Source organism: Xenopus laevis, chromosome 9_10L, assembly GCF_017654675.1.
Source record: "Xenopus laevis strain J_2021 chromosome 9_10L, Xenopus_laevis_v10.1, whole genome shotgun sequence".
Lineage (NCBI taxonomy): Eukaryota > Metazoa > Chordata > Amphibia > Anura > Pipidae > Xenopus > Xenopus laevis.
Window position 1 is genome coordinate 114,174,657 of NC_054387.1, and position 23,008 is coordinate 114,197,664.

The following is a 23,008-nucleotide window of genomic DNA, read 5'->3' on the forward strand; positions in this document are numbered from 1 at the left end:
CAATTGCGGCATTTTGTCAAACCATATAGTGATAATGCAAAAGTGGCCCCGCGAACATGTTTTGAACTAATTGCTATGAAAGGTCTTCCACAAAGAGGGCTCATTTCTAAAATATATCAGCTGCTCTCGGAACTGCAGGTGGACCCACCTCCTAGGCATCCTTATATGGCTAAATGGGATATACAGTTCCCACAGCCCCTCTCGGACCTAGAATGGGCCTCAATTTGGAATAATGCAAAAAGAGTAGTCACATGCTCGAGGCAAAAAGAACATATTTATAAAATTCTTATGTTTTGGTACCATACTCACACTCACACTTCATGCTCTCTTCCCAGATCACTCCCCACTATGTTGGAGGAACTGTGGTGAAATAGGCACTCTACCACATATATTCTGGACATGTCCTATAATACAACCATTCTGGTCTGAGGTATCGGGTATCCTGAGTAGAATATTGCAAGAGCCTACGCCGGCTGATCTGAGCACTTTTCTGTTAGGTAAACCATTTCCTAAGGTGCGGAAATCTACCCAGACATTAATCAATCATATTCTTACTGCTGCTCGATTGTCTATAGCATTTCATTGGAAATCTGCTATTCCCCCCTCCTTAACAGAGTTAAAGAAGAGAGTGGAAACTAACAAAATATTTGAACAAGGCATTGCAATATTACACAATCAGGTTCCCCAATCCTTAGCAATATGGTCTCCCTGGGTGTTATTAAATTCTGATGACTGAACTTTACTTGAATGTAACAATGCTTTGTTTTTTTTTTGTTTTTTTAAAACATGCCTTTTGTCTTTCTCCCACATGAATGCTTTACTTTCCTTACAATTAATATTGTTACACTTTTTTCTTGATGTATGTATGATTATATTGAATTATGCACTTTGCGTATCATGCTACATACATAATAGTATACTTGTATTCTATACTGTCAAGTAACATTGTGATTATTAATAAAAATCTAAGTTACAAAAAAAAAGTTTCATCCAAAAGTTTTCGCATCTTGTCAAAAAGTAGGGGGGGTATTTTTTCCCTTTAAAAAACTCATTCACAATTCCGATCACAAGGTGGCGCTCAGACACTAATCAGACTTCTGCCTAGCACTGAGAATTCCCTAGAATCTTCTTTTTTTTTCTTTTCTATTGACTTGTAAGATTGGGCAGAGAGGGCAGAGATGGAAATCTGCAGAGCAAGTAGGCAGTGCTAAATACAATATCAGCCAAGAAAGGACTTCAGTGATGAAGAGAGCCACAGCCTGCAGGTGGAAAATTCCCAGGACTGACCTACAGTACTAAAAAAAAAAAAAGAAGGGGAAATATCTCAGATCTTAATTTCAGATTGTTATACCCTCTGTGAGCTTGTGCACAGCTAACTCTAGTGTGCAAGAACTATACAGGTGAGACATCATATACTTATATATTTATTTATATTTTTTTAATTTTATTAAAAATAATAATAATGTAGAGTCATAATGAAAACTTGTGTTTACTTTACAACCCTTCAGTTTATGATTTTTTACAGAAAGTATATATATATATATATATATATATATATATATATATATATATATATATATATATATATATATATAAAAGACAAGTATTTAATTTTTCACTTTTTGATACAACGAGTGCTGCCTTTTTCCTTGTCTACTTTATATATATATATATATATATATATATATATATATATATATATATATATACACATGATGTTTTAAATTCTGGTGTGCACTGTTCACTACCCTGGATCTGTGTATATATATATATATATATATATATATATATATATATATATATATATATATATATATGTGTGTGTGTGTGTGTGTGTGGCTCCATTTCCATAACTCTTCCTTCTAAGTATAGCAGTGCCAAGTTCAATAGAGCATGGAGCCAGAATGTATTTATTGGGTTTTACTTTAATCTACCTAATTCTGTCCCTCGTTTATCCATTCTTTTTTCTTTCTTTCTTTCTTTTTTTTTCTTCTTTCCTTCCTTTCATCTGTGGGTTAGATCCTGTTGAAAATGATGCCAAGCCAGATGGGTTAGTGGGTTAGTGCCAGTGTTCATGTAGTTAGAGACTACAAAATACCAATCTGTAAGGGTCACTGTGTTGGGCACCCACCTCTCTGCTTTCTGCCCCTTCTAAATGTTACAGGTAGCAAATGCCAATGGGGTATCCCATGCACAGTCCTGTTCTCTTCCCAGAACACAAAGTGCAGGAGTGTAGGCGGAGGGAGCGGTGCCAGATCTCATTTACTTGTCATGGCATCGTTCTCTGGTTAGAGAGAGACAGAGCTCAGTCCATGCCAGAGCCTGCTGAAAGTGAATGGGTGCGCTCTGTTCCTGGTGCCAGGGGTTTGTAATTGATCTCTGTATGTTGAGCCAAAAGGGAGAGATTGGGATTCAGCAGGGATAATGCAGTCAGATCTCTGGGACAGGTGAGACAACCCAAATAATAGATTAACCCTGTCTCAATCTCCCTTATTTCTACATAGCTACATTTAATACATAATATATATTTATATATACACACACACACACACACACATATATATATATATATATATACACACGTGTATATATGTATATAGATACGTTAAAACGTTGACCTGTAATGTAACTAAATAAAATTATATTTTTATTAAACCCCAGTTTGCACTCATGCTTCTCGGACTTATATGTATATAGATATATATATATATATATATATATATAGCCAACCATAAACCGGTGCACTCAAAAATCCTCTAGTAGTCACTGCCAGGGTGCTGGTTAAACGTGTAATATAGGAATTAAAAAAAAAGAACCGCACTCTCAGGACTTGATCAAAGTGTAGAAAATAATAAATGTTTATCTCAACGTTTCGGCTCCAAACTCAAGCCGACTTACTGAAGACGGCTTGAGTTTGGAGCTGACACGTTGAAAAATACATTTATTATTTTCTACACTTCGATCAAGTCCTGAGAGTGAGGTTCTTTTTTTTGAATTCCTATATATATGAGTATTTCACTCTCCATTTGCTCTCATATTCATCTGTCTCTCTTCCATATCTATCATGTGGATAGATATCTATCTGAACCTGACTATCCAGCTGTATGCCTTTATAGCCCAAAGCAGTGTCTATCTATTGCTATAATACATTATAGCGATTATGGCACATTCGTTTGCGCCACTGCCCAATGGAACGCAGCTTTCATCATTTTTTGATTTGTATTTACTATCGATGCTTTATTGCTTGCTTGCATCTCGTGAATTCCCTTTCTGCGCTAGAGAGACATTATGAACGTCCTGTTTTAATAGTTTAACAATAGTTTAATAGTTAACGCCTTTTAGAACGAATGAATCACGACCAAGCCTGACGACAGTATATTTATCATCATGAATTAATTCTAGGTTAAATATTCTGACGGCAATGACACACGTCTAGGCTGTCCACTTTCTCCTACAAACACAATATGGTATTTAGCTGTATATATAGTATTTAGCTGCTTAGATTTGAACCCAGTCCTGAATTCTGGTGCAAGCGACACATTGGTAAGCAATTGCTATCCGTGATAAATACAGCTGCATTTCTCTATGGCTCACAGATGTTACATTCCATAGAACGTCTCAGTTTCAAGCGCTTTACTGGACCTTTGCTGCGTTCCAACAAACGTTTGTGTAGATTGGGGATTTATCTCAGGACCCCCCCCCCCCACACACACACACACACTTATTGCAAAACTGTTTAATATCACCCTGGGACGTAATGTGCCCTGAAGCAGCATCATAGCGCCCATGTGATAATAAGAAAGTGCTGTTTTGCCGCAGGTCCATCATGTCTAAAAGTGGGAAGAAACTGACGCAAAAGCTGAAGAAGAACCTGCCGGTGACCGGCCCGCAAGCCCCGACGCTGTACGAGTTGATGCAATGGTACTGCCTCAATACTAACACCCATGGGTGCCGGAGGATCGTGGTGTCTAAGGGAAGGCTGCGCAGGTGGATCTGGATTTCGCTGACACTGTGCGCCGTGGCGCTGATCTTCTGGCAGTGCGCCCTGCTCCTCATGTCCTACTATAGCGTTAGCGCTTCCATTACCGTCACCTTCCAGAAACTGGTCTACCCCGCAGTCACCATCTGTAACCTGAACCCCTACAGGTAAGTAAGCTCCTCACTACGGTACGGCTTCTTCTAAAGCGCTCACCTTCAATTGCAATTCTCTCTAGCTTGATACCAGCCTTTATTTATATTTATACTACATTTATATACTGACCCTGTAGCCCATATTTTGTAACCATATATATCCACCTGTCTGTCAGTAAAGTAAATAAAGTAAATTGTCTATGCTCTCTCTCTCTCTCTCTCTCTCTCTCCCCCTCTCTCTCTCTCTCTCTCTCTCTCTCTCTCTATCTATCTATCTATCTATTTATCGATCATATCTCTCTCTCTCTCTCTCTCTCTCTCTCTCTCTCTCTCTCTCTCTCTCTCTCTCTCTCACCATCTATTATCTATCTATCTATCTATCTATCTATCTATCTATCTATCTATCTATCTATCTATCATCTCTCTCTCTCTCTCTCTCTCTCTCTCTCTCTCTCTCTTTATTAAACCAAGAAATAATTCTTTACTTGCAATTTGCCACGTGAATTGCTTTTGTGAATACATATCAAACATTGTCCATGGTCACTATCTATCTATCTATCTATCTATCTATCTATCTATCTATCTATCTATCTGTCTATCTATCTATCTATCTATCTATCTATCTATCTATCTATCTATCTATCTATCTATCTATCATCTATCTATCTATCATCTCTCTCTCTCTCTCTCTCTCTCTCTCTCTCTCTCTCTCTCTCTCTCTCTCTCTCTATCCTCTCTCTCTCTCTCTCTCTCTCTCCCTCTCTCTCTCTCTCTCTCTCTCTCTCTCTCGTTATTAAACCAAGAAATAATTCTTTACTTGCAATTTGCCACGTGAATTGCTTTTGTGAATACATATCAAACGTTGTCCATGGTCACTTTAGTAAAAGGGAGGTATCCAGACAGTTAAAGTGATACTGACACTAAAAAAAACTACTAAAAAAACCTACTAAACATGAATGTACATTAAAAGTTACCTATAGGTCATGTTGACTGCATAGATGCACAGATGCGCCCGCGATCCGACGGGATTTTTTAACCTGCCCAATTGCGATCTTGCCGACTTTCGGCCAGATATCGATTGGCGAAGCCCGTTCGATGGCCCCACAGACGGGCCAATAAGCTGCCAACTCGGTCTGTCTGCAGCTTTTATTGGCATCAGGGCCGGATCGGCCGCGCGGTCCTAGCGCCTGTCGGTGGCATGACCCCGCGGTCCTAGTGCCCTCCATCGCGCGATCGCACATGTCGGAGCACTGGGGAGCTGCACATCCCCAGTGCTCCCTACCAAGCGGCCGGGCAGCATGCCGCCCCAAATTATTTGCCACCCTAGGCCCGGGCCTTTGTGGCCTTGCCACAAATCTGGGCCTGGGGGCTTTATTGTTAGTTGAAGTTTCTAAACTTGATTGTTTTGCCAACCTGACTATCCCATCTCAGCCTGTCAGTTAAAGTTTCCAATGGCGGTCACAGGGACCAGATAGGTAATGTAAAAGCATTGGGCAAATACTTAATGGCAAATTTATAAGTTGCTTTCAAAGCCAATATTATTATCAGGCCTGCAAGTACCTTTCTTTTAATCAGTACAAGTCTTACAAACTACAGGGGGAGATACTTTATTAAAGCAATGGTATGTGTAGAAATATCCCATGCCCCCAGTGGAATAATTAGATGTTACTGGGCCCCACAGCAAAGTAATGTTATGGCCTCCAACATAAACAGAGGTTGTCAAGCTATACGAGTATATGTGCTCATTAATTAGGGCCTCATGGGCCCCCCCTATACCTCCTATCTCACCCCCAATGTAGCCACAGGATCTGCTTCCTCTGGAGTTGCGCCCCTGAATGCCCCCCGACATAAGTAATACAGCAGATTTGGAGGTCAGAGTACACCAGCAATGATGTCTTCTGGCAGAGATTCTGCAGAGTTCCAAAGGGAAGCAGATTTCTATGCATAACAGTGGAATGTTCAGTGTAGCTGTAGCTACTATATATATATATATATAGTACATGTATAGTACATTCCGCACTACCATTTGCAGTTAAAACCATTGATAGAGGCGCAACTTTATATATACATCACCACCATACATAGTTAAACACAGGGGCGATCAGTGGGCTGCTGCCGCCTAAGGCAGCAACCCCGATGCCGGCCCCCTCTCCCGCTCCGCGCTTGAAAGTTTAAAAAACGGAAATTTACCTCTTAAAGTTACAGGAGGCGACTTTTTGCCGCCCCTTGTAACTGGTCGTTCACTGCAGCGTGAGGCAAGATGCTCACCTTGCCTCATGGCAGGAACGGCCCTGGCTAAACAATATTATAAACTCTAGACCAGTGATCCCCAACCAGTAGCTCGTGAGCAACATGTTGCTCTCCAAACCCTTGGATGTTGCTCCCGGTGGCCTCAAAGCAGGTGTTTATTTTTTATTTCTAGGCTTGGAGGCAAGTTTTGGTTGCATAAAAGCCAGGTGTACTGCCAAACAGAGCCTCAATGTAGGGTGATAATCCACATAGGGGCTGCCAAATTGCCAATCACAGCACTTATTTGGCACCCCAAGAACATTTTTCTCACTTGTGTTGCTCCCCAACTCCTTTTACTTCTGAATGTTGCTCACATCAGCCATAAGGTGAGAACCTTGTCTCAAGAGGGAAGCAAAAATCCACCCAGACACAACTCTGCTCTTCTTTTAATAGGACAGTGCAACTGCCCCCTGTCCTAGCGACGTAAATGCAGCCATTTCTAAAACCTAATTACTCCTGCTTCTGATTTCTGACTTTCCCTTCTTGTCTTTCTTTTACTGCAAATAAAGAGAAAATAAAGCAACTTCTTTGCCCAGCCCTACAAAGTCAACATTTAAGGACATTCCTCAGCAGCTAGAGAAAAGTACTAGAAGAGGCAATGTCATTTGTTCACCTGTACTCAAGTGGGACTATGCCTAAAATTGGATGGTTGTAGCACTTGTTGTTAGTAGTCAAAAAAAAACACTAATCTGGGAAGCCCATCACGACTCCAGGGATGTCAACTAACCCCATTTTATTACGGCGGTAATGATCCACTCTTGAAACTCTGAGAACTTATTGAAGAGTTATTGGGTTTTATAAAATCTAGGACTGGATCATTATCATTAACCCTTATGGGGCTAGTTGAAACATGTTGTGCTTCGTTTAGTAACCAACATGCAACTGGCAGATATATAGTTATTTCAACTTGTATATATTTTGATTTATTGTAGCATTCTGGGAAAAGTTGCCAATTTTATTGGCAATGAGTCATCATCGAATAGATATTAGTTCAGTTCTGCCTGCTTAAATGATCCCATTTAAAGGAAAACTAAGCACCGTGAAGTTGGCAATTTGTTGGGTACCTACAGTGAACCAGATCTGCCCTAGGAAAGTGAGTCTATTCCATATAAAATGCAGCAACCTGGGGTACTTTATTGCAGGGCACAACTTGTTCCCTTCTGCACCAGAACACTATACCTTGCATGTGCCACTCCAAAAAAAATGTTCTTTGGTTCTAATTCAGAATGTTTCTTGATTGTGTGACCTACAGTTACAGTAAAGTAAAAGATCGATTGGCCGCGCTCGAAAAGGAAACCAGCCAGACCCTTAAAAACATTTATGGGTTCACTGAGCCACTGATCCGCAGTAAGCGTGATGTGGGTGTCAATGTGGAAAACTCTACCGAGGACATATTCCTCAAACAGATCCCCTTATATCGACTGGAGAGTGTCAAAGGCAGCCAGCTGGTTGTAAGTGACCTTAAAACCAAAAAGAGGACTCGAATGAGCGCCAAGGTCATACACAGAGATGCAGAGTCAGTGCAAGATCCTGGCAACATGGTCGGTTTCAAACTGGTAAGTGTCCAGATGCCTTCATTCATTTATTGTAAAGAATAATAATAAGGAATTAGCTTTATATTGGTTACTGCTGGAGAGACCTCATGAAATTATCTATGAAATAAAAGGTAGTACTTATCAAGTAAGATCCTGATTGTTGGACAATTCTCCTTAAGTTTCTCTTGATGCTGTGTAACTTGAAGATGCTCGATCCTACAGCTAAATCTTTAAGAGGTCCCCATTCCCTTAATCTTAAAGGGGACCCATCACCCAAACAAAATTATCCAAATCCTATTTTATCACATTAGTCAAGCAAAATTAACTTTAATTACACTGTCTAAATTATTTGAATCTTGTTTCCATCAGTCTGGGAACTCATAATTATAGCAACCAGGAAGGAGCCATTTTGTGGACACTGTTATTAAGGCAAGCCTTGTATCATCTCAGAATCTTGTTTGTGCACCAGGGGACAGGGACCCAATGTCCATCCCCATGCCCTGGTTACACAATTAAATCGTTAAGAGAACTGGGCGAATGTAGGGAGAGCAGTGACATCTAGGAAGTGCTGAATGGAAAGTGAATGTAATTGCTTGCCCCACCTCTATGCCTAGGCATAGAGGCGGGGTAGGCAATACTTGATTGACAGCTGATATTTGTAAATGAGTTTACAACAGATATGAATGCTTTAATAAAAAAAAGATATTGGATTTCATATTTAATTTAAGAAGGACTTTTATTATACAGATTTTTATGTCTGGGTGACGGGTCCACTTTAAGAATGATGATCAGCTTTTCACACAAATATCTCTATATAATGTGTTTATATCTCTATATTTCTGGGTCCTCAATAACCCTGTCCCTTCAACTGCCTCTGTCCCTATTTAATAACCTCATAAGCCACATAGATGCCAACATTCTTACTCCCTGTATCACTTTATCTAGTGCGACCCCAAGAACAGCTCCGATTGCACCATATTCACCTTCAGCTCTGGAGTCAATGCCATCCAAGAGTGGTATCGTCTGCACTATACCAACATCCTGGCTAAGATCTCCATGGAAGACAAGATTGCTATGGGCTACAAAGCTGATGAGTTGATTGTCACTTGCTTTTTCGATGGCCTGTCCTGTGACGCTCGGTTAGTAGCCCCAGATTTTTCTGCTATCTCTTCAACCAAGTAAAAATTTTTGCTCTTCATTCTTAACTGGTTTTACTTATTTATACTTATATATATATAATCTTTATATATAATGTATATATATAATCTTTAATTTTGACCACAGGAACTTCACTCTTTTCCATCACCCCTTGTACGGAAACTGCTATACCTTCAACAGTGCAGAGAGGGGAAATTTACTTGTTTCTTCCATGGGCGGAGCAGAATATGGTGAGAAGCCAATGATAATTATGCACGCTCAATTGTACAATGCATTATGGTCTCATATGATTTACAGCCCATTTGTCTGTACATTGCAGGGCTCAAAGTTGTCCTCTACATTGACGAAGATGAATACAACCCCTACTTGTCCACAGCAGCAGGAGCCAAGATATTGGTTCATGACCAAGATGAATATCCCTTTATTGAATATTTGGGCACGGAACTTGAAACTGCTACAGAGACTTCAATAGGGATGCAACTGGTGAGAACCAGGCACTTTCTAAGGCACCATGGACTTAATTACTCTCCAACGGGAATACTCTTTGTCCTGTAAAAAGAAGAGCATTTGATGAGTCCCTCAAAACCAACAGGCTTGACAAAATTAATTTAACCAATATACCACAATATCAACATATTAAAACCTACAAATGTCATAAATTTTTGCCTTTCTTTTGGATTTACTACTGGCGAGTGGCTAGGCCAGTGCCATACACACCTGTATCCCCTTTATTGACTTTGCATCAATTTTTGCCTGACACGTTTCATACCTCACAGTACTTATTTGTACTCATTCATAGGTGGGTGTCTATGAGTAAGTACAGTGAGGTATTAAATGGGGTTTGTATGTTTTCTACATGGACTTAAGTCAAAATAGGGCAGGCAGGATTATCAATGAAGGACTCTTTCGCATCATTTGGCCTGCTAGCACTGAAGGCCTTGTTTATATTGTGCATTTTTGCTTATATGGATAAGTAATTTCATGTTGCATACCTGCAGCTTATCAGTCTTTTTGACTGGCCTGTGTTACTATCACAGTAGACTTTGCTGTGGCAAAATCAGTCCAGTTCTATAAACTTTGCCCTAAGGTCTGCTAATTATTATGTTGTTATGATTCCAGACTGAATCTGCAAAGCTGAGCGACCCATACAGTGACTGCACCATGGATGGGAGAGATGTCTCAGTTGAAAACCTGTATAATAAAAAATATACTCTCCAGGTATGTCCCCATTATTATCTGACCTCTTCTTGTTTAAATCGAGGGTTCTTGTTAAAAATGCTGTTTTGGATCCTCGTTTACAGATATTACCACCATGGTTTGTTTGTTTCAATTTGGAAATAGAGCACAATAAGAACACACGATAGATGGACAGACAAAAAGACAGATTCTAAAGATATTGATTGTTATGCACTTTGTTTCCTGCTGCAGATCTGCCTAAACTCCTGCTTTCAGAGAGAGATGGTTCGTTCTTGTGGCTGTGCTCATTATGACCAACCCTTGCCCAATGGTGCAAAGTATTGCAACTACGAAGAGTATCCTAGCTGGAGTAAGTGACATGCATGTTGAAAGAAATTCTTTTTATAGTAGCAGGCCTAGGGCAAAACAGGTTTGAATTATTTATGTCGAGTGGGATGTTCAGACCTTTAGGCATACAGAATCACCTCTGGCCTTAAAGGAGAAGGAAAGCTCCAAGACGGTTTATTGCCAACAGATTAGCCACAATAGTGCAAGCTAGAAAGCTATATTTATTCTGCAAAATGCTTTACCATACCTGAGTAAACAGCTCTAGATACTGTGTCTGTTTGTTTAGGATAGAAGCGGCCATATAAGCTTGGTGTGACATCACTTCCTACCGAGTCTCTCCCTGCTCACTTACAGCTCTGAGCTCAGATTACAGCAGAGATGGGATGAGGGAGGGGGAGAGGATCAAACTGAGCATGCATAAGCCCTAGCCTTGGAGGTTTTAGCTGAAAACAGGAAGTCTGATACAGAAGCCCATGTGTACTCAATAGAAGGAAAGAAATGCTGTGTTTCTTTTGATAGAGGACTTAGAGCAGCATTACTTTCAGGGTTTACTTGGGTATTTATATAGACCTTTCTGATAAAGCTTACTTAGTTTTAGCCTTTCCTTCTCCTTTAAAGGAACTAATACACATTCAAACCTGGTAGGGTAGTGCACTGCACAGTTTCTTCAGCCCAGAAGACCAGAAGGTGAAACTTGGAAGGTAGAATAAATTGTAGTGGGGCTTTAACTTATGTGGCATGCTGACTGTTGGAAGTTGCAATGAGACTCAATGCCATCATTGATAAAAGTAATTGATAAAAGCAACCCCATTTTGCTTCATTAGCTCTCATTTAATAAAGGTGGTTCACACCACTGAGACACTTTGTCAAGCTGCTAATAACCCTTTTCTTTTATGTATTTTACAGTTTACTGCTATTTCAAAGTGTATAAACAATTTGTGCAAGAGGAGCTTGGATGCCAGAGTGCATGCCGTGAGTCCTGCAGGTAAGACTTATGGGTGGCCTAGTTCTAAAACTACGAGGAACTCCCTACAGTTGTTGTTTTTGGATAAGATTTCAAGAGATCAATCCGAGATTTTAGCACCATCATCAGAAATTCCATGAACTCAATAGGAGCAGTTCTCTCTCAATATATATCTCTAAACGCTACCAATTTTCACATATTCCTTCTTCATTGTTTACTGTAAGGGGAATATATAGTATTTAATGATACATTTAAATATATAAATCAATTTCACCATCATGCAATGAGTAACTGTGGATGGATCAGATAGTATTACATACAATTTATAATAAAAATTGTGTTCTTACATAAAAAAATCTTTGGTATTTCAGTTTCAAAGAATGGACACTAACACGGAGTCTGGCTAAGTGGCCCTCTTTAAACTCAGAGGTACGTTCTGCATGGGCTCTTCTGGTATTTTATGCTCTTTAGTCCAGCAAAACTAGTATTGGGTACTTGTACATTGTGAAACACTCATTAAGATGGAATAGAGTCAGCTTAGTTATTGCTCTATTTTTATCATCATCGGCTGTCAATGTAAACTAGCAGATAATACTATGCAGCACTGAAATGATCTATTGATCATCCAATATAAATCTGCACCAAATTAAAACATTTTTGAAAACAAAGGGCCAATTCAGTGAGAAAAAAAAATCACGTCAACACTCATGGATGAGATTCAATTAGATTTAGAGATTGTTTCTCCTAATTCAGCTCCAATTTCTTTGATAGACTTCAATAGAGTTTTCACACGATAAACCGCGAGATACATTTTTCTGAATTGAATTGCATCTCGAATAGAATATTGTCCATGAGTTTTCACGTGATAAACCTTTTTCTCACTGAATTGAATCTGACCCAAAGTCTGAAACCAAATGTAGGTCATCAAAAAAACTCACGCAAACGCATCCACAGACACATCCGTGTATTTAGCAATAGAGATTTCTTATTGTGTGTTTCTATATTACTTCCACAGGAATGGATGCTGCGAGTTCTGTCTTGGGAACTGGGAGAGAAACTAAACAAAAATCTTACCAAGTAAGTCTCAAAGATGGTCTTCTACCCTCAGTAAAACTGATGGAAGCTCATAGTAACATAGTAACATAGCAAGTTAGGCTGAAAAAAGACACACGTCCATCAAGTTCAACCTTTTGACGCTATATATAACCTGCCTAACTGCTAGTTGATCCAGAGGAAGGCAAAAAAAAACATTTGAAGCTTCTACAATTTGCCTTAAAAGGGGAAAAAATCCTTTCTGACTCAAAAATGACTAGTCCCTGGATCAACTTGTACTATGAGCTATCTCCCATAACCCTGTATTCCCTCACATGCTAAAAAGCTATCCAACCCCTTCTGAAAGCTATCTAATGTATCAGCCTGTACCACTGATTCAGGGAGAGAATTCCACATCTTCACAGCTCTCACTGTAACAAACCCCTACCGAATATTTAGAGGGAACCTCCTTTCTTCTAATCAGAATGGGTGCCCTTCTCTGAACCCTCTCTAATTCAATAATGTCTTTTTTGAGCACTGAAGTCCAAAATTGTACGGGCCCAGGCCCGGACTGGCAATCTGTGGGTTCTGGCAAATGCCAGAGGGGCTGCTATACGGTGCCATTGAAAGTCAGGTTTTAGTTGGCTGGTGGTGGCTGTTTGGGCCACTATGTGGGTTAAGTGGGCCTCTGTTAACCTGAAATGCCAGGGCCTATTTTAATTCTCAGTCCAGGCCTGTGTACGGCATATTCTATGGGGCCTTACCAATGCTCTATAAAGTGGAAGAATAACCCCCTCATCCCGTGAATCGAATGCCCCTTTTAATACCGCTCAAGACCTTATTTGCCCTTGAATATATATATTGTAGAAGCTGGGGGGGATATATTGTAGATGACCGGTATATATCCCCATTCTTTAGGTTTTAAAATTACCTCTTTAAAAGACACCATGGGGTTAACCAGCCAGAGGTGGGCTGGACATCCAAGGGGTGTTTAATGGAGGTGAGCAGCAGGTGAGAGGGGGTGGAAACTCACTGCTGTGTTAAACAGAAAAGTTTGGTTTTCATGTGTGGCTACTCACTGTGGAGTTGGAGAAAGTTCCTTTCTAAAAGACTAGGGAGTTCACTCCCGGCAGACTGGACACTGCAAGTTTTCTTGGCAAGTACATGGCTCTTTTGTTGGGACTTATTTTGTTGCTGAACTGAAACTGTTTTGATTTTTATGCCACTGCTAGTGATGGGCGAATTTGCGCCGCGCGAAACGGCGAAAAATTTGCGAACCGGCGCCGGCGTCTCGTTTTTGACGCCGGCGCCCGTTTTTGACGCCGGCGCCCGTTTTTGAAGCCGGCGTCCGTTTTTTGGAAAAAAAAATTTTGACGCCGGCGAATTTTTGCCTCGAATTTTCGCGGGCGTTTCGCGAATTTATTCGCTGGCAGCAAAACGCGCAAATTCGCCGCGAATTCACGCCTGGCGAATAAATTCGCCCATCACTAGCCACTGCTTGTCTGTGAGAGATGTATTTGAACGGAAGAAAATAAACTAAATGTTTCCCTTAACGTGGAGTGGCCTGCATGTTTGGTGAAAAAAACCCCGCTGTGATCCCGCAACCATCACAATATATATATATATATATATATATATATATATATATATATATATATATATATATATATATATATATATATAATGAGGCTTAGCTTTACAGTATAAGCAGGTCATATGACTTTTGGATTCTTCTTTATCTGTACATTTTTATTAGTGAAATATGGGACACTGTCAACTTAAATGCAGCAGAATGCGTTGTCATTCATATATCTCAATGAAGCAGTGCCCAAATGATCACCAAATATGACAGAATAACTTCTGGCTGGACTAGGCTTTAGTTCTACACACATCGGTTTGTTCTTGTTGTTTCGAAATGGAAATTTGGTTTGTATAATGGTTTGTCGAGACTAAAAGGCTTTCCATGATACCAGACAAGAACATTTAGAGAATATACAGATGCCCAAATCCTTTGCCCTTCTCATTTACTGATAATGGTTATCCTTATTGCAAAACATTTTTATCTAAACACAGAATTTCTCTGGTTTTAGACTGATTTTTTTTTCTTATTTTTTCATACAGGAACGACCTAGCAAATCTTAATATATTCTACCAGGACCTGAATAGCAGATCGATATCTGAAAGTCCTACATACAATGTAAGTGTTTTCATCAGAAGCTTCAATCAATAGGGCAGATACACACATGGAGATTCAGGGAGATCAGTCGCCCGGTGGCAAATCACTTCTTCTTCGGGCGCCTAATCTCCCCTTCCCGCCAGCTAGAATCTAAATCGCTGGGATGGCACTCAGAGAGCTTCGTTTTCCGAAGTGCCCGAAGTTGTCTCACAAGGAATATCCATGTGTGTCTCTGCCCTTAAGGTCTTATACTTTATATGTAAGATGATGTGGCATGTTTAATCTCTTTCCTCTTCTGTATCTGAGAACAGGCTAGAACATTTTGTAGGCATAATAAGACAATATTAAGGTTGTTTTTCAAGTTGATATTCAGAGGTCTTATTTGTGGAGAAGCACAAAGGACATTCAAGAGAAGATTTACTTAGATTTGACTTTTTTTTCACTGTGCAAATTCAAGTATAAATGCAGATTTTGCACAGATATTTTCAACTTCCATCAAAAGTTGAATTTCCCCACAATGAAACAGTCTCATTTTTGGGTTTTTGGCTAAATTTGTTTGCCAGTCAGTGATCTCACCAAAAAGTTAAATCTTAATATGGACATAAAAAATAGGCAAAAATGTTCATACCAGATGCAAGTCCTAATCGTGGCTGTGTATTGGAAGCTTTTTGGTGGATAAAACTGTTACAAATATTATGAAATAATAGGAAAGCTAATGTTGTTTTCCACAGTGATACATGGAAAAGGTTGAGAATTTCCTAGGTCTAGATCCACTTGTTTGGAGAGGTTGACAATCAAGTGGATCTGATACTGATATGACCACCTTGAGGGGAGCAATATCGGGCTGATCCAATCGTTTGGCCCTTGGGACAAAAATTGGATTATAATTGGCGCTATACTGGCCGCATAGATGTGGCATATGCAGTCCTGAAACCCACAGGAAAATCAAACCTGCCTGACTGACATCAGTGCAGATCTGTCAGGTAGGCCAGTTGAGGGCCCTATACACAGGGGCCCTTAACTACTGAATCAGTCTGAACAAACAAATTGGCAGCTTAAATCTGCCTGTGTATGGCCACCTTAAGATGCACTCCCATGACTTATTTTGTAGTACTTTCTACTGCCCTTCAACAATGGCAGCCTTCTCCGTGTCGTACATATTTGTGATGTGCATACATTGATTATGTTTAGCTTCTCATTTTTTCTTACAGATTGTAACGCTGCTCTCAAACTTTGGAGGACAACTTGGCCTGTGGATGAGCTGTTCTATGATCTGTGTGCTTGAGATCATTGAAGTTTTCTTCATTGACTCATTTTGGGTTGTCCTAAGGCAACGATGGCGCAATTGGTGGGAAAATCGCAAAGAGAATCAAGCAGAAGACACCCCTGAAATCCCTGTACCAACCATGACTGGGCATGACAACCCACTCTGTGTTGATAACCCCATCTGTCTTGGGGAAGAGGATCCCCCTACATTTAATTCTGCCCTTCAGCTTCCTCAATCCCAGGATTCTCATGTCCCAAGAACTCCACCTCCAAAGTACAACACATTACGGATACAATCTGCTTTCCAGTTGGAGACAATAGACTCTGATGAGGATGTAGAAAGACTCTAAGTATTCGCTTTGACTTCCATGTAGAGAGAAGCTTCAATCTCTACATTAGGAACTCCTACTGCCTAGACACTTTACAATAATAAGTGTTGCACTCACTATGCTCAGCAAGAATTCATCAAACTTAGAATTCCTCAGAACATTGCAGAGAGGGTCTTGCTGATATGGTATCTTTTGGTGCTTGAATACAAGTCTCTAAGGACTTGTTTAAGGTCCGTATCCCTCATAATGTGCCACAACCTGACCGAATTCAGAAGTCACCGGTTGTAACTGTAGCATGGTCCTCTGACAAATATTTTATAATGGTCTGATGTAAATGTGTCTCTGTAGTCTTTCTCCTGTTCACAAATATTTTACCTTAATCATCGCAGTCAAGTGAAGGATTTTTCAAAAGCTGTGCTTCACTAAAGGGTTCAGAAGCCCATTGCTTACTACGTGACTCCTTCTCATTGTCTGTGTGTTGAAAGACATTTGTGCTGCACACATAATAGAATACAAGTGACAACATCTACATGAAGAATGGCTGGTACCTACAACTGCTTTATTAAGACGGCCATGTTCAACTTTCAAGATCAGCATGCATGGCCATCAAGTCCATCACTTGACCTCTATCCAGTCATGAAGGCCGTGGACAAGTCTAGTAGACTGGAATGTCACTGGAAACATTTGGGACATGAATTTCCTGCAAAACAAACAAAAAAAAAGTCTCCTGTTTTATACACGTGAGAATACATGCAAAGGATTAGATTTTATAAGACATACAGATTTATATATTATAAAGACCTGTCTGTACTTGATGTGATCATATTTAAGATGTTATTGTGAAGATTTTTGTAATAAAATATTTTTCGATTTTTCCCTTTGTATTAATTTGTAAAATGATCTTCAGTCTGTTGAGAAATGAATTTGCAATTAAAATCCAGGTAAAGTCTTAAAAGGGTAAACTTTTAGGTATGGTGATATGGTTAGCAGGGTTGGGTCCTTTGCCGGTTCAGCATATTAAAATATTCTTTTATCAGGGGGGGTCCCCAAACTATATTTACTCATGAGCCACATTCAAATGTAAAAATAGTTGGGGAGAAACACAAGCATGCAAAAAGTTCCTGGGTGTGCCATATAAGGGCTGTGAATATTTCTTGCCAAAACTAATCATTTTCAGTAGCAACCTTCAAATACTTTGTAGGCTCTATATAGTGAATAAAGTTCCCCCTCTTGTAAAATATAAGGATATTATAAGCTACTGAGGAGTTTCATGACCATATAAAAACACGAGGCCGAAGGCCGAGTGTTTTTATACAGGTCATGGAACTCCAAGGTAACTTCTAATATCCTCATATTTTGCAACTGGGGGTACTTTATTTATTATAATACACAAATTTCAGTGAGTCATGTGACAGAAATTACATCAGAACTCACCGTTTATAACTGATGACATCAGCACTCACCGTTTATAAGGATATAATTTACAGGATATTCATGGCTTTTGTGTATTACGGTATATAGATATAGGACACATTTTGGACAAGTATTGATGACTATTTCCTAGCAATCTAGCTATTTAAGAGCCAATATCAACTAAATATTGATATTGATCATCTTTAATGAGGTTAAGTTAGTTGAGTCTTCAGACCTAAGAGTACCTGAAGATTTTGTTAGCTGTGGGAAGCAGTGCCAGCAACAAGGTCAGCAAGATATGGTCCTATGGTAAAAGGGGGTATGTGGATTCATGGGAGGATAGGGTAACTCCACTGTGAAAAGCAGTGAAGGTCAACATGCAAATTCAGGGCTTCATGTTCAACTTCTGACTACTTTACTGTCACAGCTTAAGCTTTATCATAATGAGTTTTAAAAATATCAGCATCAAATTGTGCGTGTGGATACACCGCTATTATATAAGGGTCACAAGAGAACTAGAGTCCAAAGAATCAGGACTAGGTATGTGGAAATGCCACAAAGGCTTGAGCCTACTGGGGCAGATTTTTGGGGGGTGAGAAGAGGCAATAAAACTGTAATGAGTTGCATGTAATATAGTGTACTGGTGGAGACACTTTATAAATTCTGTATATTTTATAGATGAGAGGGAAGGTTTGGAGCCATGGGTCCCCAGAAACAGGAGAATGGACTAGTCACAAAGGCGGCATAGATGCAAATATGGATGTTAAAAAAAAGTGTTGACATTGAAATGGTTCTGAAGGTAGGGTGGAACTGAATACAGTAAAGACAATTTGATTCCTTTTTATCAATATATATATAAGTGAGCCTAGCAATATTCAAAGATTATAATTTACCAATAGGAGGGCACATGGGTAACTGTGATCAAAATGTCCTTGTACCCTGACTTAGTCTGCCACACTTTCTCAGGTTCAGTGATCCCCAACCAGCGACTCATGAACAACATGTTGCTCATCAATCCCTTGGCTTTTCCTTCCAGTGGCCTCAAAGCAGGTGCTTATTTTAGAATTCCTGGTTTTGAAACAAGTTTTGGTTGGCTAAAACCAGATGTACCGCCAAACAGAGCCTACTACATTGCTGCCAATCCTCATAGGCCTATCAAACCAACCATGTTAGGGATCACATTCAAAATTTTGTCCTAGTGAATGGCTTTATGAAGGATAGGTCATGTCAGACTAATTTGATTGCTTTTTATGATGAGGTAAGTAAGATACTGGACAGTGGGGGGGGGGGGCAGTAGATGTGATCTATTTAGATTTTGCCAAAGTGTTTGATACCTTGCCCCACAAACCACTGCTTTCTAAACTAAGGTCTGTTGGGCTTAATGAAGTCGTTTGCACGTGGATAGGAAACTGGCTACAGGATCGGGTACAGAGGGTGGTTGTTAATGGGACATTCTCTGCTTGGAGTAAGGTTCTTAGCGGGGTCCCCCAGGGCTCAGTATTGGGTCCACTTTTATTTAACTTGTTCATTAATGACTTAGGGGAGGGTATTGTAAGAAATGTATCAGTGTTTGTAGATAACACAAAACTATCCAGCCCAATAAATTCCATTCAGGATGTGACATCCTTGAATATTGACAAACTGGCAATCTGGGCAGCTAAGTGGTAAATGAGATTCAATGTTGATAAATGTAAAGTCATGCACCTGGGATGTAAAAATATCCACTTATACCCTTAATGGGACTGCACTAGGCAAATCCATTATGGAAAAGGACCTTGGAGTCCTTGTAGATGATAAACTTGGCTGTAGCAAGCAATGCCAGTCAGCAGCATCAAGGGCAAATAAGGTCTTGAGCTGTATTAAAAGGGGCATAGAGTCACGGGAGGAGGGGGTCATTCTTCCACTGTATAGAGCACTTGTAAGGCCCCATCTAGAATATGCCGTACAGTTTTGGTCTCCATCACTCAAACAGGACATTATTGTATTAGAGAGGGTACAGAGAAGGGCAACTAAGCTGGTAAAAAGGTATGGAAAATCTTAGCTATGAGGAAAGACTGGCCAAATTGGGGATGTTCACGCTGGAGAAGAGGCGCTTAAGGGGTGATATGATAACTATGTATAAATATATAAGGGGATCATATAATAATCTCTCTAATGCCTTATTTACCAATAGGTCCTTCGAGATGACATGTAGGAACCCATTCTGAATAAAAGAAAGGAGGTTCTGGTTAAATATTCAGAAAGGGTTTTTTTTACAGTGAGAGCTGTGAAGGTGTGGAATTCTCTCCCTGAATCAGTGGTACAGGCTGATACATTAGATAGCTTTAAGAAGGGGTTGGATGGTGTTTAGCAAGTAAAGGAATACAGGGTTATGGAAGATAGCTCATAGTACAAGTTGATCCAGGGACTGGTCTGATTGTCATCTTGGAGTCATGAAGGAATTTTTCCCCTCTGAGGCAAATTAGTGAGGCTTTAAATTGTTTTGTTTTTTTTGCCAGTTCTAAAACTATGAGAAACTCCCATGTTGTTATTGTTTTTAAATCCATTTCCAACCTGAGATTGTAGCACCACCATGAACTCAATAGGAGGGGTTTCTCTCTCAAAACGTCATTAAATACTGCTAAAGTTCAGACGTTTCTTCTTCAATGCACCATTGTCTTCCCATTGCTGTAAGGGGAATGTAGGATTCAATGATACTTTTCGATGAATATTTCCAAACTGTAAGAGTACAGTAACAGTATAGAATAACTGTATGGGAAAAATATTACTACATACAAATTACAAAAAGTGCGTTCTTTCTAAAAAAAAACCTCTGTTATTTAGGTTTCAAGACTACTTCACTAACAAGGAGTCGACATGCTCCACTTTAATATCTACATTCTTCAGTTATTTCATTTTAACTTCTTTTTGCTTTTTCAGCTTGTTCCTTTTACCTTCTGCATGAATTTTTCCGTTTCTTTTCATTTTTACTCTGTGATCAAAATGACTCACAGCTTCCAATTTTGGCAGAAACCGCACAGGGTATTTTATGTGTTTGTTGTATCAGGTATGTAAACCTACTATATCTATACGGCCATCTAGAAACCTACAATACAGACCCAGATAATAAAACTTTACCTCAATGCCTCCATAGTTTCTTTCCAATAATTATTTTGTCCTGTTTTTCATCAGAACACATTTTCTCATATCTTGTTAAGTGTTCATGTTCATCAGAATATCGTTCATCAGAATTTGAACTTTGCACAGGTGGGTGCAGGTCTGGAGAGCAAGAACATGTAGTTCCCCAATGAATACAGTGCTGCCACTGTAAATGATTCCCTTTTTCTCTGCAAAAAGTACCTTGTACTTTGTTTCAAACTGAGATATGATCAATCCTTACAGGAAGCAAAACCAGCCTATTGGGTTTATTTAGTAGACTTACCCCCATATGTAATAAAAGGCATTAAGTTTGCCCAGGGGCAGTAACCCATGGCAACCAATAAGATGTTTGCTTTTAAACAGGTGACCAGTAAATGCTACCTGCTGATTGATTGCTATGGGTTATTGCTCTGGGGCAAATTTAGTGCCCTTTATTACATATGGGGGTTAAGGTATGAAGATCCAAATTACGGAAATAAATTATCTGGGAAACCCCAGGTCCCAATTCATTTGGAAATACATATCATCTGCCTAGAATACGCCGCTCTAGGCAGATACATTTATGCACCAGGTAAATAATCTAAAATTACCATTCAGCACCATGGAGCCAAATAAAACCTTTACAATATCAATGTTTGAAACCAAATGCAGGTCAACAGATTCAGAACAAGTTCATATTGTCCATAGACACACCAGACCCGGACTGGCCTTAGTCTACTAAAAATACTTTAAACATTGAATAAACCCAATAGGCTTGTTTTGCCTCCAATAAGGATTAATTATATCTTAGTTGGGATCAAGCTACTGTTTTATTATTACAAAGAAAAAGGAAATTATTTAAAAAAAAAAAGTGAATTATTCCATTAAAATGGAGTGTAATGGAAATTGCCTTTCTATAATTTGGAGCTTTCTGGATAACGTTTTATGGATAAATAATCCCATGCCTGTCCAACGATTTCATAAATGTAATAAAATACTTTTTTTTCCCCTTTGGACTTATTTGTAATATTATCTGCCGCTAGCTGAGAAATTAATTTGACATCAAGTTGCAGTCAGAAAAGCAATGGTGATGTGGTTACATGGGGTGGATCCTTTGCCAGCTCAGCCTATTTTATTACCTTAAATTTGGGTTTAAATGATCAAATCAGTTAACTGGAGAAAACAGGATTCCGTAATAGAACAAAAAATGCTTTCTCTTTATACACTCTTTATAATATAGAAAGAGAAGCTTTTTAAGCATGGTTTAATTTTTCATTATGCAAAAGGGTGCAGAACCCTTTCCCCAAACACCTAGGTCCTTCAGTCCCCTTAAAGGAACAGTAAGACCAAAAAATGAAAGTTTACTGTCGCGCTGCACTGGTAAAAGCTATGTGTTTGCTTTAGAAAGACTACTTTAATTAATATAAACAAGCTGCTGTGTAGCCATGAGGGCAACCATTTTTGGTGTTACTGTTCCTTTAATCCCACACCCTCTAAGCAACAATGTTCTTGATTGTGCATGAAATATGGGTCTCGTGTGCGCCATGTTCTGATTGTCTATTCCTGTATGCATGGTCACTGAAGTCAAAGTGCAGCATGCTGCCTATGGCACACGTTAGATCCCACAGTTGGGTATTTGTGAGGGCTTACCCAGTGCGGCGGGGACGCCCGCCCACCACACCGCGCCAATTCTTCCCTTACCCGGTGCTGGTCTCTTAGGGTGCATGCACGCACCTCAGCCAGGCCAGCGCGCTATTGGCGCCAAATTCAAAAGTTTAAATAGCCCATTTGCACTACTGGAATTTGCCCGTGATAGGAGTTTGTTCCTGGTGCTTTTGTGAGTTTGCTATTCTGTTTTTGAACCTGTTTGATTCCTGTTGTGACCTCTGCCTGGCTTTTGACTACTCTGACTTCTGGATCCTGACCCCTGCCTGAATATCGACTACCTCTTCTGCTTTAACCCTTCTTATTGTCTTCCTGGTTTGACCCTTGCCTGCCTGACTATGTTTATTCTCTGCCTGCCCCGACCCGGCCTGATCTAACTACTCTATTGCCTAAACGCCTTGTACTACGA

At 39.7% G+C, this 23,008-nt stretch overlaps 1 protein-coding gene across 1 annotated transcript; it reads left to right on the forward strand.

Annotated features, from left to right (window-relative positions):
• Nucleotides 1–1,254: 1,254 nt before the first annotated feature.
• Nucleotides 1,255–17,277, forward strand: scnn1g.L (sodium channel, non voltage gated 1 gamma subunit L homeolog). The gene is given in 13 exon segments (NM_001085654.1): nt 1,255–1,400; nt 3,820–4,146; nt 7,673–7,976; nt 8,901–9,094; nt 9,240–9,343; nt 9,433–9,596; nt 10,233–10,331; nt 10,542–10,659; nt 11,544–11,622; nt 11,973–12,030; nt 12,617–12,678; nt 14,755–14,830; nt 16,021–17,277. Coding segments are annotated over 12 exon segments (1,983 nt in total). The 5' UTR covers nt 1,255–1,400; nt 3,820–3,826; the 3' UTR covers nt 16,426–17,277.
• Nucleotides 17,278–23,008: the final 5,731 nt, after the last annotated feature.